This window comes from Anser cygnoides, chromosome 2 (assembly GCF_040182565.1).
Source record: "Anser cygnoides isolate HZ-2024a breed goose chromosome 2, Taihu_goose_T2T_genome, whole genome shotgun sequence".
Taxonomy (NCBI): domain Eukaryota; kingdom Metazoa; phylum Chordata; class Aves; order Anseriformes; family Anatidae; genus Anser; species Anser cygnoides.
In genome coordinates, this window is record NC_089874.1 from 114435251 (window position 1) to 114453840 (window position 18590).

Consider the following 18590-nt stretch of genomic DNA (forward strand, 5'->3'; position numbering starts at 1 on the left):
AGCTCCATATTCAGAATCCTGTTAATTAATTATACAGAATAAGTAACTTTGTTTTAAGAGCAATTCCAAAAACCATGCATGCTGTACAGTTATTTCACGATTATGAAAAACTCACATGCTTTCATTAGCTAGTTCTTACTTCAGAATAGGAATGCTTAAACAACTATGGACGCTAACCAGACTAGTTTAAAAATAAAATAATCTGAAGTCCTACCTAGGCCAGAAGTCAACAGTGAGCTTCACAACACAGTGCTGGAGTTGTGACCTCTAAACAAAATCCACTTTGGAAAGCATTCTCATTTCCTGTCTTTGAGAACAGACGCTTCTCAGCTTTCCAGTATGAAAGTCTCAGACTTCGCAGAGAGACACAAACACAGAAATCTCATTTTCAGTTGACATTTGTGAAGGACTTACAGCGTTAAGAAGCTTGTCTCTTTCTAGGGAAGTTTTTCCTCTCGGGCGCTGTTTTGACCTTACCCTGAAGCAGGCAACAGCAGGCAGACACACGCTAGGCCCTGGGTAGGCTGATAAGGCACTTCCTGGAATTTGAGCACGTCATACTGAAGCTCATCCTGCATTTAGGGCAGACACAACTGCGCTTCTGGGCTACAGAAATCCAAAGTTCACACCCTTCTATCACATCAGCAAAAAGACATTTGCATTCTGAGAGTATGAAATACCTTCTCCCAGTTCACAATTCTGCTAGGAAACATTGCTAGAGTCTAAAACCACTACAGTCATCCTAAAATATGACACCTACTGTTACGTTACAAAGAGACGCTACCCAACACACCACCCTTGCCATGTCGAACAGCTAGATAATCCAAACAAATGTTCACACTTGGTGGGACAGATCTTTTCTCATTATGAATAATTTTGGTCAGTTTTATCTTTATCTGGGGGATTTTAGCACTTTTTCCTGTGGCAAGAATTCAGTGTGCTATTCATTGCTACTCAGGTCTGTCTTGTACAACACGTAACAAAGAATTAAGGAAATAAAACAAGCTTGCTTCTGAGTTAATATGCTTCCGTGGACAGCTAGCTCATCTAGCAAACTTTTTAATGATAAATAATTTATTAATCCCCGATATGCAATCCAGTGGCTCCTGCGCTTCAAAGGAAGTAGTCGTCTCAGCTTAAACTTCTGGTAAGCTCTTTTATGAACTTCTCCAATAAAAACCACTGACTCCTAGAAGAAAACTAGAAGGTAGATTTGATGAAAGTATAAACTTAAGGAATGCCACCACCACCACCCCCCTCCCAAAATGAAATAGGATCTGACAGCTTAGAGCGACGGGTTGCTTTTAAGATTCTTAAAATTGTATGTGGAAGCAAAGACAAGAGTTAAAAAACACAGACTGTATGTTATCAGCTGATTTATGGTTCCTTCAAGTTGTCTCCAATAACTATACTACGCTACCTCTTAAGTACTATGTGGATATTTCAGCAAAGATAGCAGCATCAAGATGACTTTTATACCCAACTAGTTGCCTCTGGTTTTGCCTCCTCTTTCCAGTGAAGCAGTCAGCCTCTGGAAGCAGTGTATAACTGAGAGTTATGCACCAATATATGCTGACAGCCACCCAGCTGAAAAGCAGCTTTGCAGAAAAGGACCTGGGGGTCCTGGTGGACACCAAGCTGAACATGAGCCAGCAGTGTGCCCTTGCAGACAAGAAGGCCAATGGTATTCTGGGCTGCATTAGGCAGAGCACTGCCAGCAGATGGAGAGAGGAGATCCTTCCCCTCTACCCCAAACTGGTGAGGCCACCCCTGCAGTGTGGGATCCAGTTCTGGGCTCCCCAGTAAAACAGAGGCATGGACACACTGGAGAGAGTTCCACAAAGGGTCACCAAAAGGATCAAAGGACTGGAGCACCCCTCCTATGAGGAGAGTTAAAGAGAGCTGGGACTGTTAGTTAGTTAGAGAAAGCTCGCAGAAGAAAAGGCTCAGGGGGATTTCATCGATGTCTATAGATGCCTGAAGGAAGGATACAAAGAAGACAGAGCCAGGCTCTTTTCAGTGGTGCCCAGTGACAGGACAAGAGGCAATGGGCACAGACTGAAACATGGGGGGTTCCCTCTGAACATCAGGAAGCACTTTTTCACCAAGCAGAGTGACTAAGCACCAGCACAGGTTGCCCAGAGATGTTGTGGAGTCTTCATTGTTGGAGATGCTCAAAAGTTACCTGGATATGGCCTTGGGGAACCAGTTCTAGGTGGTCCTGCTTGAACAAGGGCATCTTGTCCAGACGACCTACAGAGGTCCCTTCCAACCTCAACCATTCTGTGACTCTGTGAGAGTAGAATTTATCCCTGAGCACTAAGAGTGGCTTTAGAGGTGGTGAAGAAACAGAACAGATAAAGCTAGATTTCAACTATCCATAGGTATTGCAACTGCCTCAAGTTTCAAGCTGTGCTAAAGGCTCAGCCAGCTCATTTTCTCCTCTATTTGATTTGTCTGACCTTACAGCAAGGTGTTACGCTGGAACAGCAGACAATCCAATCTGCATGCGTAGCACAGAACACTTCCACAATTAATAGTCTTGTTGGCATTGCCAGTAAGGTATAAACTACTGACATATATGGATTAGCACATTACCCAGAGGAGCTATACCATTGTCTTGACACATTCTCCATCAAAATGATGAAATTGTATTGTATGTATGACTTTGTGCCATTATCTGTCAGTTCAAGTTCTCCACGTTCCTGCAGATGCACTTCTGCTTTCCAGAAGGTGAAAGCAGTTTTGTTCTCTCTAACATTTCTGCCACCATAGCTCATGGGAAGGGGGAAGAGGGAGAGAGAGAGACAGAGAGAGAGAGAGAGACCTAACAAACAACACTAAATTTCAAGCTTAATGGGAAGGTGTATTTCTATTCAAGAGTCAAACAACATATCCAAACAAGCTTATGTTATAGAAGCAGCATAGCTGTGGCAGCACGAACCTCTCTGAAGCAGATGAGCAAGCATATAGCCTGCTTCCAGTTATAAGCTAAGGACTACTCCTACATTACGATGCACGCTGTGGACTTCCTGCAAATAGGCATGCTTTAAAGGCATTTTCATAAAGTCTTGTAGTATATCTATGGATCTAACAGTTATTGCATTGATATCTGAGTTTTAACATTAATAATGTAGCAGTGATGAGTACAAGACGAGAGAAAGCACTCCTGTTTAAAATACCACTGACTGAGTCCACATTTACCTTACAAGTGCCTTAACATAAAGCTATGCAAACCAAGCAAACACAGCACAGGTGTCACTCCCGAATGCATTCTATAAAGACAACAGAGATCCAGATGAGGGCTATCCTTAAATCAAGGCTAGACATCTCTTGCACTGGACTCTTCAGGATATTCATATCAAACGGACAGGCTTTATTCATCAGGGGCCATGTGTCTTACCACTCCTTTGCAGCCACATTCAGCTCAGCTCTTTACTATAAATGAAGTATCATTTGCTTTGTGGGTGCTTATCATCTGTCCTTGTGTGAGCACAGGCCTGCGTTTCCGATTTGTGCATACCATGGCACACATTATTTTTTTAAGTCTATTATCGATGCACTTAAAAGGCGATGATGTTAAGAACAGAACAAGCACTCTTTGGAGAAACAGGTTACTAACATTTGTTAATGCCCAGGCCTTGCATGTACCTTCAAGGAAAAGTATAATACCAGTGATTTATTTTCAGTCCATAAACACTTTCCAAATATAGTCCATTTACCAATTCTAGAGATAACCTCAATGACTCAGCAGTCAGCATTACACAAATGCACTTCTTCACTGGGCAGCACAGCAAGCAGGGATAACACAGCTCTGAATACTAATATTAAAACCAAAAATGTTTTCAAAGTCACCGGCAGTCTGAGAGAGACCAAGAGGCCAGCAAGTACATGTTTAGTTTGAGAGATTAAAAATATCAGAGAAGAGGTCAAATTCCACAATGGCTTACCTCTATTGTGAAAATGCTATCAGCTCTGAGGAATCACTGAATAAACAAGTGACAAGGATAGTTTGGTTGAAAAGACAAGGTTGCAGACAGGTGAAATTAACTATAAAAAGTGACACCCACGCACACACCACTAATACTGCCTAAATGGGAAACCATCCGTTTTACTCTTCACACCCGAAGACCCCGGTATTTCATGGAGCCAGAAGCGAACGACTACACAACTGAAAGCACAGCAAAGAACATGAAAAGTAAATTTAGACTCACCCTCCCTTACTCAAGGAAAGGCCACACAACTGCACACTGACAGCCTGCTAGGCCACCAGGCAAGAGATCTTAACTCTTAAATCAATGACATTTAAGGAGGCCAAATAAAACATACCAAAAAATCCCATCACATGGCAAACTAAGAGGATTTCACAACAGTTAAATGACATTAAGCAGCAGAAATAACTTCAGGCTTCAAAACAATATTTTTAAAACAACCTCACATAAAACATACAGGTAATAAAAAGTCAATTATCAGATCTCCCTCAAGAGCATGTGTTAATATCCAGTACTAACCAGGGTAAGTGAAATTTATTTTTCAGATGTGAAGAAATATATACTTTTCAAAATTATTTCATGAAACTAGCTTTTACCAGCTTTACAAGGAAAAAGGCATTATTAAAACCCTAAGTTCCAGGAAAGAAAGGTCAAGATGGAGAAGATATCTCCAGAGAATTAGTAAGCGTGTGTGACTGCAGTCACCCGGTTCAGCATCCTAATGTTTTATGCAACTGAGAAACAAGAACAGACCACACAGACAGACTGCCACTGCAGTCAAGTATCTTACACACTTGTCGGCAAAACCCTGGTCATCAAAGTATCATAGATTCAACCGTAAATCCTGTGTTGTTTTTTTTACTGCTTCATTTTTTTTTTCCTGAAACGTTACCAGTCCTTAGCCGACAATACTAGATCTGGGACCTAGCAAATTTTAGAGCTCTGCTTTTCATCTCTGTTCTTCCAACACACATCAGATACACATTAAGCCAGAAAACTAAAAACAAGCTGATCAGCTTTACATGCCATTATGAAATCACAATGACAGTAGAAGGATAAAAATGTGCACCCTCCTCATTCCAGTTTGTTTTCCAAGCATGGTGGAGAGGAAAACAACCACCATCCTTACTGCAATAAGGAACAAAAACACCCAAATACAGTTTCCATTCTGCACATTTCTTTTTGCTCCTCTGTCAGCTTGTACACAGACAAGAGCACCGTTTTCAAATACATTCATAGAAAATAGAACTGGATGATTTCTATTTTAAAAACTTACTATATTAAATACTGTTCCATTAAACTTGATTGCTGCTTCATCTTTCCTCTTTGCAGGCTCAGCTAAGCCCCCTTTCTCCCTGTGTATACGTTAAAAAAATCCACAATTTGTATTCAAGACTCAGAAGTAAACCTCAGACTTGGAGCTGCAGAAGCACAGAGAGAACGGGTTTAATTTCAAGCTAATATGCTTTTACACTGTGTTTCCCCAGAGGCCCGCGAACTCATTCCACGTTAGTTTACACAAGGCTGCTTAACAACTGCTGAGAACGACAACAACAACAAAAAGTCTACAAGCCAAGCTTTGAGAAAAATACTAATCCACTCTAGAAAGTGCAAGAACAGGTTAACAGTGTGCTTTGAGTCGGGCAATACGGTTCTGAGTGGAGAATGCCTTCAGACAAGTTGTGGGACTAGCTTGCACACAGGCCAGTAAGAGAACAAGTCACAAAGGGTTTTCCTGCCACTAGAAATTGTTTAGATTTGCCAACAGTTTATATTCAAACACATCATTACCTACAAAGAAAAGGATTAACTTTTGAAGCATACATGCTTAAGGCAAAAACCTTTGGGACCCTCCTGCACCAAATACCAGCAGCATTCATCTTTTGTCCTATAGTAATACCCAGGCAGCCTTCTGTCAGCCAGGACGTGTCTGATGCCCAACAGCCTTTCATATAAGCATTTGACCAAAGATCTTATCGTCTGCTTTGAAATTGAAGCACTCTGTCAATATACATAATACCCTTTCAGAAAAGAAAAGGAATCATATTTACTTATCTTCTCCCTGAACGGAGTCCCAGTATTTGTTATTTTACCAAGCCTCCATCTGGGCTGCTGTTCAGCTTCCGTGCCCACTCTGGTGACCTATGAGTCTTGGCTGCTCTAGGAAAGTCCCGGCAAAAAAGTTGTTTTGAATCCCCCTATCTCATGGATACTTCGGACTTGCTTAATTGCTTCCTTTACATAATGCTGACAGGGATGCTATCTTCACAGACCTTTACGTCGCTTTCTATCTGCAAAGCTGCAGTAAGTAAAGAAAATGCTTCCAGTGGAAGAACATTGTGCCATCTGCAAACATTTCACTATTGAATTGCTTTGATTTGAATATCTCATCTTTAGAGCTTTAGCACAGGCAAAAGACATATATGTATGTAAAGCACCAAAAGATTAGCACAGCAAGAATCATCAAGGCATGACTACAACCGTTGACATGACAAGTAAGGAGAGAAACAATCTGCCAAATGACTTCTGTCAGCAGCTTTGTTCTCTTGTATTCCATGCCTACACGCCATTCCACAGCACGTTACATCCCATGCTCTCCTGTTTAAGGGATAAATACAGCCTTTATCTCAGCATTTGTTTTAGCACAGAGAACCTTCCAATTAACTTGTTACTTCTGAACAAGATTCAGGCTTATTTAAACTAATTAACACAACTAGGTATTCCTAGTACATTTCTACTTATTTGGAGGGAGAGGGGATAGTGTCAAGTCAAAGACTCCTACAGCCAATAAAGATTTACTCAACACCTCAAGTCTCTCACTACCAGACACTTCTTACCTTGTCCAGTGCAATTATCAGTCTGAAAACTCTTCTCTTCACCAAGTTTACAAGCTGAGCAGCATTTCAGCTGTTTGCAGTGTTGCCTACAGGCCTTGACACACCAATGTCTCTCTCACCTTGGTTTCCACTACCTTCAACAAGAGGCTCTGAACTGAATGGATAACAGAATCTATTGTGCTCCAGTGATTGACAGTAACAACAACAAAAAAAACAGGACTGCCATCTGTACCTGAGCACAAGAAAGAGCAGAGAAAAAGGCATCGGTGCCATGACTTGAAGGACTAAGGACTGCCATGGTTAAGTCTAGCACAACGGTCAGCCAAGACAATCCTGTCCCCAGCCCTAACCAAAATCATGAAGTTTAATCCCTTTTTTTGCTTCCCTAGTTTCACTCCCTCAACCCTCTTCACCTCTCCCTCCCCCACTCGGAGGGCTCCTAGGACCTGACAGAGGTTAATGCAGCTGAGTATTTGGCCAGGTGGCAGGCAGGACAGGATCGCTGATCGCCTCCAGGGCTTTTTCTATATGGACTCGTTCAGGGTGCCCGTATCAACCATTCTCCCTCAGCTGCTAAGCATCATTGCTGCTCCCTCACCTTCACCCACATGAGGGAACTGATAATGAGAAGTCTCGTTATGAAGTCACCTGGCCACAGCTCACAAGCACCTTCTTCATTCACAATCCAATAAGCTGGTCTCTGTTACAACAGCCATGCTGACGCGTGTCTTCCAGACCACGTAACAGACACTTAAAGACAATTTGCATCCCAAAGAGCAGGCACACATTCATTCACCGAAGCATGCATGAACATACCTAATCCTTGGATGCTCCATTATGCTCTCACAATATTCAGGAAATACGAAACAAACCAAGGCAGTACACTGAAATTCTAAACTAAGATTAATATTTACTAGTTGAACTGCATGAACTTCTTTTTTTTTTTATTTGCAGTACAACAGTTATACATACAGAAGATAACATATTACGCCATGGTAAAGATAACTAAATCCAAGGACTATGACCTACAGCTTGCTGACCTTAAAGTCCCTGCAGAAATGACAAGCTTAATATGTTACAAAAAACTCTGTCCGAGTATACAACTCATTTATCCCAAGAGATGAAGAAAACAAGAACTTTCATTTTCTGAATCCCATATATCAGTGGCAAACGGTTTTCATCAGCCTGTAAACAAAGCCCCTTTTGCAAAAAGAAAAAAAAAGCTATAAAAAAAAACCACCTACAAACAAAGGAAGAAGATCTAAGCCACCAACAGACTGCAAATAAAGCCGACCGCTATTTGTTCTAAATTGGTACTGCAAGATCCAGCATTAATGTTAAATATAGGCTCTGACGGTAAAAGTGAAACTTAAGAGAGTCGAGGCACTTATCAGTACACTATCTATCGTCGGTTAATGAAGAAGCAAGCTTAAAAAAGAAAAGAAGCTGATTCCTTTTCTGAAGAAAACAGGATAAACCATACCTCTCAGGTTCGTATGGCTTCAGTGCATGGAGCTCAAATAGCAGGGACAGATTTTAACCTTACCCCGTTACTCTAGCAAAAATAACTGTGCAAGGAAGGAAATCACAACCTTCAGTTAAACTTCAGTTATATAAAATCGCCACGGACTCCAGCAGTACGAGAATCAGGCTGCTTCCCGAAGGCAGATCCTGCTACCTGCCAGAAATAGTCCAAGGGAAGTCCTGCTCCGAAACACCACTTCCTAACCTTGTGCCAAAGTCACTGCAGAAACCCTTCCGAGAAACCCGGCAAAGCCCCGGCTCGCAGCGAGCAACCGACCTGCCGCCCCCCCCTCGCACCTTCCAGCGGGGTGCCGAGCCCAACCCTCGCCTCCTCCCGACCCGGGGGTGCTCACCCCGCTGTCAGGAGGGGGTGAAACCCCCTCGGGCAGGCGCTACGTACCGCCGAGCCGCTCCTCCGGAGCCCCGTCCTTCAGCTCGCAGCGCGCCGCGGGCGCTCCCCGGCGGGGCCGGCGCCTCCCTGCGAGGCGCGGGGGGCGGCGAGGGGCGAGAGGGGGGCGGCGAGGAGGGGACCCGCGGGCACCGAGGGGGACCCGCGGGCACCGAGAGGGGCCGGAGGCGGCCTGCCGGGCCCCGTCGGTGCCGGTGGCGGTGGCCGAAGCCCAGGGGGGGCCGCGGGCAGGGCGGGAGCGCGGCTCCCGGGGCGGGGAAGGCCCCGCCGCCAGCGGGCATGGGGCTGGGAGCTGCCGGGGCTCGGGGCCCGCCCCGGGGGTCGTGCTGGGAGAGCACACACCCCCCTTCGTCATCATCGGCACCGTCATGGTCCCTCCTGTGGCGTCACGGTGCGGTGAGGTCACGCTGAGGAGGAGGAGGAGGAGGAAGCAGGCAGCGCCTGCTGCACCACAGCCGCAAGGGGAAGGGGGCCAAGCGTTGCCCCCTTCCTTCTTTTGGTGCTCTGCGAGCGGTTTCCTTGTGCTACGGCTTACCCTAGAGAGGGGGAATCTGAAAGAAAACTCGGCTCCAAGAGGCAAAATGGGGTTGCGCTGCCTAAGTTAGCAGCCGGGCTGCAGCGCCTGCTATGCTGACAATTTAACTCAAAGAATTCTCCTTAAAGAGGCAAGATAAAAGGGTGCAAACGTGCTTGTTGCAGGCAGAACCAGGTTTCATGGGATATTCACTACACGGGCAGAAGGCAGTGTGGAGCTTGCAATTCCTCTCCGGCAGAGGAAGCGTGCTCAGGGAGCTGCCCTGAGACAAGCTGCAGGGAAACAGCCCACCAGGCAGTGGAAGAAGCCTGGAAACAGCAGGGCAGGCACAAAATAAGCTTTTAAGCGGCTGTTGTAGTTAGTTACCCTTCCCAAAGCTAGCTGGGCAGTTTTAAGTTCACAGCAGTGACTTCTTGCTAGAGCAGAGCATCCAGAGTTGTTTCCAGTTACAACACCTGAGCCTTATTTCATCACCAAGATCATGGTAAGAAGAAAAACAAATGAAGGTATTTTTGTTCTTAAGTATTGTTTAGACAAGTGTTCTTATATTAGAGTACGATATTTCAGCAGTCCTACTTTACTGTTCCATATACTTGAAGGAATATTAAAGGATTTCTGTGGGGGTCGCTTGCTAACGCAGAACCCAATATATTGCTTCTGCAATGCCAGCTGAAGTACAGCCTAGACATCAACGCCGAATGGTAAACAGCAGTACTCTGTCTTTCAAAAAATGCTGTGGGTTTAAGAACAGCAACACTTTAGGGACATACTTTTTCAAGAAGCTCAAGTTTTAGGGAGAAATCGCTGCTGTAGTTCCCTTCCTTTATGAGATTATGGTGTCTCTACAACCCTGGATTCTATTTTGAGCCAAAACTCCCCAGGATCACATCTCCCCCTGTCATGACTGACTGGTTTCACTAGCTATGGTGGAAATTCAAGTTCACACCTCTGCCTATCCCTCTGTGCCCAAATCCATGTGCTACCAGATTGAAATAAGGCCTTTAACGCCTACTAAGACTGCTGAAGTTCAAGTAAGGTAAAGTTACAGTTTCACCATATGTTTTGCCATACTCCACTCTGGAAACCTATTTTAGTCTTGCTCGGAGCAAGATGCCAACACAATTAAGGAATACTAACCAACACTATACACCCACTGCTGTAACAATTTCCCCCTCATCCACAAATGGAACTGCCAACTTCACTATTAGATTTTCTTAAAGGAAAAAAAAATGTAAAAAAGCAATGCTTGTTCCCCTCTGCTAGAGCTTGACTCAAGTAAGTCTAGAAGACTTGTGACTGGAGACAAAAAGGCTTGGAAAGGAATGAAAAAAAAATTAAATCAAACCTAGACAATGGAGCCAGTGTTTGCAGCTCACTGTTAAATAACTAGAAGACTAACAGCAACAACACAACCTCATTTTGATACATAGCTTGCTGATGACAAGAGCCAAAGGGAAGCACTACTGTTACCACAATACAGGAAGACAAATTTATTCCATGGCACTAGGGTGTCCTCTGGGGGATGAAGGGGGCGGGGGGGGAAATACTAGATCTTCCACCCCAGGATGTAATGAGTTTGCCATATATTCCCAAACTGAAGCAGTTGCATTATGCTTAACACCATACAAGATATTTGTCCCTGGAAAAGCCACAAGTTCAACAGATATCACTCATACACCCACTAAGCACATGGTCTGAAAAAACAAATTCAGAAGCAGTACTGTTCAACACTTCAGCTAGCCAGCATAAAAAAGAAAAAAATTAAATATTTTAACCTTTGAATAAGCAAAGCAACTGCTTCATTGAGTTCAAGCATTCAATTTGAACATTATAAGCAGTAATTTGCAAGCCAGATCAGACTATTGAGCATTCAGAAGAGAGACTAAGATATCCGTTTTTAGAGGAACTTAGCTAGTCTTTAGAAGAGCAAGCTTTCATTAGACATTCAGCATGTGAAACGACAACCTGTCAACAACATGAAATCCTAAGGATGCGTTGGTGTTTTGTTTTTTTGTTTTGTTTAAAGCAGGTAAGCCAGGGAGCTAGCAAGACATACTAAGCCATTCGGACCCTTTATAAAACCCCACAGCACAATACGTACCCCTTCCTGCTTTGTGAATAGGTTGAGGCAGTCAGCCAGGGCCTCACAAGTTTCCTGGGATACTTCAGAGACTACATCGACTTTTTGTAGGAGAGGAGAAGGTATTTCTGAAAGCATCAAAGGATTAGTAGCTTTAGGGGGGCATTATGGATTCTACAGGATTCTTTTAATTGTTTTGTCTAAATAATACAGACATAACATTCATATTCTACAGAAAGCCAGCGTGAGGAAAGAACAAGTAGCACTGAGGGAATATAAGTTTTCTTTTGCATCCTTTACCCAGTACTGGTATAAGCGACACATGAATGGATCAAGTTTCTCGTTCAGCATGGCTTGGAAAGCTGAGGTGGCAAGCTATGGCAGCAAGACACTGGTAGACTGACTAGCAACCATCTCTTTAACCTTCGTTTAGATTTAAGAGACTAAAGAGTTGCCAGGAGCCAGAATTCAAATACAAAGGACATTGCAGCGGTTTAATATAAGTTCATGTGAGAAATGTAGGTTTTTTCCTTCTAGCATGGTACTTACACAGGAGGCAAAAGCTTGCGACAATGCAGCTGGAGATTTAGTTTTGAAAAAACAGATGGGGAGCTACAAGGATACTGATCAATAAAAGGGGGAGGAGATAATATTTTAATCGAGTCATCTCCTAGATAAGCAGCATGGCTTACATAGCAATGCCACCTCACATTGTGCTATGGCCAGTTATGGCAGGGGCTATGTCTAGAACCAGAAGGGCACTACGGTAACCCAAAGAGCAGGTAGCAAGTCTTTAATAGTATTTGAGTTCATCTGTCAAGTTTTGTGATGTGCAGCAATTCCTCAGAAGTCAAGCACACCCTTCTCTGAGTCAGTGTATTTGTTGCAAAGAAACTAAGCATTCCTTTAGTGGTCCCAGCCTTTAGGATCTGTTGAATCCACGTTATAACACAGGTACTTCAAGCTGACGTCACATCAGTAAAGATTATGAGGTTCAGCGGTGACAGTTTTAAAATACCCTCTTGAATTTATTTTGCACCTTGTGCAGAACACAAGGTACAGCACATATCCACATACTAATTGTCTTTGACACCAAAGCTCCCACCTGAATGGAATTAGGAGTCCCCACTTGGAGCAGCCAAAAACAGCTAGCACCTCTAGAAGGAGGTGCAGCACACTGAATGCAGGAGCAGACACATTTGCAATAAATATGTTTAAATCTCAACGATACCTAGGTTTATAATAGCATGTTGATAGACATCTAGAGAACGATTTTTAAGTATCTAGTCCCCACTATAGCCATTTTTATATTACTCGAAAGCAAGTTCAGTGGCTTGCTCCAAATATTTTGTCAAATACTGTGAGAACGGGGAGAGCTGCAGCAGTTTTCTGTTGAGACCTACAGAGATTATGCATGAATGTGTAAACAGTTCGCTGACCCATGAAGTTACAAATTCATTAGAAGAAAAATAGGAACTTATTACTGCTATTGGCCAAGACTAGCAGTTTCTTGGAAACAGATAATATCTGTTTTTGCTTTACTAAGGGTTTTGTTTTTTTTTTTAAACTGTATATTCACAGAGAAGAAAAAAGTCAGTGTCTTCCTTGGTTCTTCAGGTCAACACTGTGGGGTCAGAAAATGTTCCCACATCTACCAAAGGGAATTTAGCCACCTCAATACTAATTTTGAAGCTTTGTGAATAATTATGTAACATCTTGTATTATTCAACATCTTTGTCCGTGACATGGGAAGTGGAGTTGGGTACATCCTCAGCAAGTTTGCAGACAACATCAAGCTGAGGGATGCAGTCAATGTACTGGAGGGAAGAGATGCTATCCAGAGGGACAGGGACAGGCTCAAGAGGTAGGTCCATGTAAACCTCATGAAGTTCAGCAAGGCCAAGTGCCAGGTCCTGCTCCTGGGCTGGGGCAATTCCACGACGTGAATACAGGCTGGGTGATGAGTGGATTAAGAGCAGCCCTGCACAGAAGGACTTGGGGGGTATTGGTAGATGAAAAATTGAGTATGAGCCAGCAATGCGTGCTTGCAGCCCAAAAAGCCAATCACATCCTGGGCTGCATCAAGAGAAGTGTAGCTAGCAGGACAAGGGAGGTGATTCTCTGCTCTCATGAGACCCCACCTGGAGTACTGTGTTCAGCTCTGGGGCCTCCAGCACAAGAAAAACATGGAGCTGTTGGAGGGAGTCCAAAGGAGGGTCACAAAAATGATCAGAAGGAAGGGACACCTCTCCTGTGAAAGGCTGAGAAAGCTGGGGATGTGCAGCCTGCAGAAGAGAAGGCTCCAGAGAGACCTTATAGTGGCCTTCCAGTACCTAAAGGGGAAAGCTACAGGAAAGCTGGGAAGGGACTCTGTCAGGGACTGTATAGGTAGAATCATAGAATAGCCCCAGTTGGAAGGGACCCACAAGGATCATCGAGTCCAACTCCTGGCTCCACACAGGTCTACCCAAAAATTCAGACCTATGACTAAGAGCACAGTCCAAATGCTTCTTAAACTCTGACAGGCTTGGTGCAGTGACTACTTCCCTGGGGAGCCTGTTCCAGTGTGCGACCACCCTCTCAGTGAAGAACCTCTTCCTGATGTCCAGCCTAAACCTCCCCTGCCTCAGCTTGACACCATTCCCGTGGGTCCTATCACTGGTCACTAAAGAGAACAAATCGGTGCCTGCCCCTCATGAGGAAGTTGTAGACCACGATGAAGTCTCCCCTCAGCCTCCTCTTTTCCAGGCTGAACAGGCCCAGTGACTGCAGCCTCTCCTCATGTCTTCCCCTCTAGTCCCTTCACCATCGTTGTAGCCTTCCTCTGGACACTCTCCAACAGTTTAATGTCCTTTTTGTACTGTGGTGCCCAGAACTGCACACAGTACTTGAGGTGAGGCCGCACCAGTGCAGAGTAGAGCGGGACAATCCCTTCCCAGGATACGGTTGGCCCTCCTGGCTGCCAGGGTCTCTGCTGGCTCATATTCAACTTGCTGTCAACCACAACCCCCAGATCCCTCTGCAGGGCTGCTCTCCAGCGTCCCATCACCCAGTCTGTGTGTATAGCCAGGGTTGCCCCGTCCCAGGTGCAGGACCCGGCGCTTGCTCTTGTTAAACTTCACGCGGTTGGTGAAGGACAAAGACAAGGGGTAGGACAAGGGGTAACAGCTTTAAACTAAAAGACAGTAGGTTTAGATTACATATTAAGAAGAAATTCTTCACTGTGATGGTAATGAGGCACTGGCACAGGCTGCCCCATCCCTGGAGGTGCTCAAGGCCAGGCTGGATGGGGCTTTGGGCAGTCTGGTCTGGTGGGAGGTGTCCCTGCCCATGGCAGGGGGCTGGAACTAGGTGATATTTAAGGTCCCTTCCAATCACATTGTGATTCTGTGAGTATTGTTTTATTGTATTAAGAATTAGTCTTCTCTATGAGTGTTCCCAATAAAAGACTGGCATCTGTTATGAAATGTTACTTTTCTTTGTGAAGCAAAAACTCAGTGTATCAAGTTAGAGCAAGTGTATCCAGTAGAGCGAGATAGGTTAATGCCACAAAGTAACTGACCCCAGCGGCATATGGAGAAAAGACTCCTCATTGCAAAGGTACAGACATGAAAGAAGAAATTTTTTCCTCCCCAAACTGCTATTCTATTGCAAGGATATAGATTTGTGCAAATATTACAAATTCGTGCAAATATTACAAGGGTATGGACTTGTACAAAAACTTGTTTTCTAGTTTGAGCTTCATAAATTTTAGTCACAATGTTTAAGATGCACTGAGGTTACAAAGGCACAACAGTTAAACACACAAAGGCATCCTGTAAGAACATTTAATATATGAACAACAACCGTACACATTTAAGGTGTTCTAATCTCTAATAAGGGAGATCAATTAGATCAATAAGAGTGATCAATTTAAGATTTATTATTTAAAAGAAATCCTGAAATCTTCAAAGCTGGCATAAAACTCATGGCAGAAGTCCGTGGAATATATCGCATCACACCACGCCTCCATTCCCTGTATAGTTTTATAATTTCACTTCGTGCCCTGTTTACTATGCCCCATGCTTTCACTGTTTCTACTCACTACAACAGAAGTTCTTTAAGGAGGAAGCTACTTGAAGAGAGCTAGCTGTTTGTACCTTTCAGGAGGCACACTCTGCCATAAACTACCAACTACAGATTTTAAAAGCTCTGGGAAGTAAACCTTTACCTTATATTCCTGTGATACTACCCAGTAAGCACTATATCTAAGAGTAGTTTCACTTCATCACTTCATTTACAGACACTAATAAATTGAGGAAAGCCGTCGTAAGTTTTCAGAAGTTTGAAAATATCATTTCAGTGAAATAAAAGCACATGCTGCTTAAGGAAAAAAAAAAAAAAAAAGAAAATTGCCTGGTAACAAACTGCATTTTATAAGAATAAGTTTTACCTTTTGTAACATCCAAAGATTTAACCATTGCAAGAAAGTCTGAAATCTCTTTACTGAGTCTTTGTTGGCATGCTTGAGCTTTCTGGAAGAGAGCAAGGGCAGCAATTTCAGAAGGGCCTTGTTCTAGGGAAAGCATACATCTATTCTCTTAAGTACATTGAAACTTTTTAATTTGGACAGCATTACATATTAACAAATTTGAACTTGTTTTTGAATTACCTTCAAAGACAAAAGCAAACAGAAGATTTATGCACATTTAATTGACCAGCTTTTGTTTAAATTAGCATAACAAACAAAATCCCAAAGTTATACAATCTGTTCTGCTTTTCCAATTTTTTCTCCCCTTTTTTTTTTATTAAAAAGCTTGAAAATCCAGGAAAAGCCATTACTTGCCCTTTGATAAGGAACACAAGAGTGAGCAAATGCATAAATTAGCTGACATCTGGCAAGTACAGAGACTTACAGGAACACATCCCAAGATCAAATCCCAAGCCTGCATTTGAACGTGCAGTTATCTGTTGATAACATCACCTTCTTGAGCAGGCTGCTGGGAACTGCCAGCAGCAGTTATCCTCCCATGTCCTTTCTGCCATTCTCTTGTTGTAAGGAAAGGTTAAGGTACAAGTCATATGGTGCTCAGTCACATGATTTATTTTTTTTGCATTGCAGTGTCAGAAATTGTGCCTACTCCCCATTAGAGCAAAAGGGTTTTAGAAGCATGTATACAGCAAAAAACAAGAATCACAGCCTCAATGCTAGAATAATCACAAGATAACTCATTTACGTTGGAAGTCTGAACAATCGCTGTGCAATATACCTGATGTGACCTGAGGTGTTAAAGGCTCATTTCTAAGCCATTTCACTGCCTCTTTTATAGAGGTACATACAGCTGAAGGTTAACTTTGGTAACATCAAAACTAGAGTACAAGCACAGTATACAAGGCTCCCTCTCCTGGCTGAAAGACTTAAAACAACTTTCTACTCTGTAGTGCTGGTAAAATTGGAAAGAAAAAAACACCATCCTATAACTAGAATAAACATGCCATTTTATGCATACAGTCCAAACAGGAATATATCACAATAAAAAATGCAAATACAAGCATCATTTACGTACCCACGGAAAGAAAGAACCATTACTTTTGGCCAAAAGTACTCTGAAGTATCCCTGCACAAAACAGTGCAACTGCAACTGCCTAGATACACGAAACAAGTATTTAGTACGTACTTTCAGAGTTTCTTGTAGGTCTGTAACAGATACCGTATCATCTTCCTCATCATCACTACTCAGCTGTTCCTGTGTGCAGTAATGAGTGCTATAGGCAGAGTGGTCTTCTATGGCTTCCAGCCAACTCTGAACAGAAAAACAGAAGTTAATACATTTCAAAGGTCATCCCCAGAAGGCAACAGCATATATGCAAAAGAACAAATTAAATTGTTCTATATATATGGCATTCATTAGAAAAATGTGACATCTTTGGAAGCAAAGACTAACAAAAGTTTCAACATATTCAAGGTAAGATGCAATGTGGTCGTAGTGCTGCTAGAACTTAACTGATCAGACTTGAAGCACAAATGCCAGCCACTCCCGAAGTCTATCCAAGCTCACATAAAAACGTTGTATCAATTAATAAAAGACTGTAGAAATTGTATTTTGCACCTTTGGTTTTCTGTTCAGACAGCAAGGTCCCTGTGGCAAAGTCAGCCTTCTTTTGCATGACAAACTCTGTGTACAAAACTTCAGGCACTATCATAATCAAGAGGTCGATTCTTTTCCTGCTCACAGAATGACAGAGGGGTTGAGGTTAGAAGGGACCTCTAGAGGTCATCTGGTCCAAGCCCTGCTCAGGCAGGGTCGCCGGGTTGGCTCAGGACCAGATTTAGACGGCTTCTGAATATCTCCAAGGATGGAAACTCCACAACCTCTCTGGGCAACCTGTGCCCTTCACCAGACTCCCTCCAGTATATCCGTATGTCTGTCACAGTGGGGAGCCCAGAACTGGACGCAGTATTCCTGATGCCTCCACCTCTACTTCATCTCTAGTTAGCATACCTGTAGAAGTACGATACTAACTACACTACAAAAAGCTCATGTTGTTCCCCCCCCCCCCCCCCAAAAAAAAAAAATTAAATATCATCTGTGAGATTGGCTAAGAGTAGACCATATCATGAAACCTCCTTTTGTTTGGGATAACGAACTATGACGGTAAGTACAACAGAAGGAAGTTGCAGTAGAAATCTACCGGATGGAGAAGTTAACGAAAAAGAAGAAGTTAGACTACAAGGCATAGTACAGACTCAGCTGGAAAACAAGGAAATACTAGTTTTAAAGATGCTAGCAACAATATGCCCATTTTTGCAATCTACTCTATAGTCGTGCTAAGAGATTCAATACATTCACTTACATTACCAAGTTCTGATAGTCCAGATACTGAATCTGTCACTAATGCACCCATAGCTAGCTGTATGCAAATTATTTTCATTACAGAAATCATTACATCTTAAAGCCTTTATTAAAGACTCATTTTTACCTCTCTTGTTTGAGAAGGAAGGCTGTTTTTAGGGATCTTGAAACGATGAACAGTGTCATCAAAACACCTGACAGAAAAGAAGCAACTGTCTGTAGATTTTACCTAAAGCAATGGGGAGAAGAGGCAAAATGAGTATAAATAATCAGTAAGAAAAGGCAAAATTGTGTAAGAGTAAGCAAGGTGGAGAATTACTCTCAGAAGTTTTTGCCTCAGTTTTGATGCAAAACAGGTACAGTTTACAAAAAGCTTTCTC

At 43.1% G+C, this 18590-nt stretch overlaps 1 protein-coding gene across 9 annotated transcripts in view; it reads right to left on the bottom strand.

Moving 5' to 3' along the window:
• The window catches only part of OSBPL1A (oxysterol binding protein like 1A), a 77837-nt gene that overhangs the window by 38427 nt on the left and 20820 nt on the right, over window positions 1-18590 (bottom strand). For all 9 annotated transcript variants that reach the window (XM_066992870.1, XM_066992869.1, XM_066992868.1 and 6 more), the window contains 4 exons: window positions 18338-18439; window positions 17035-17160; window positions 15810-15891; window positions 11399-11505 (listed from right to left, as the gene is read on the bottom strand). In XM_066992870.1, coding sequence (XP_066848971.1) covers window positions 11399-11505; window positions 15810-15891; window positions 17035-17160; window positions 18338-18439 — 417 coding nt within the window. The remainder of the gene's footprint in view (window positions 1-11398; window positions 11506-15809; window positions 15892-17034; window positions 17161-18337; window positions 18440-18590) is intronic.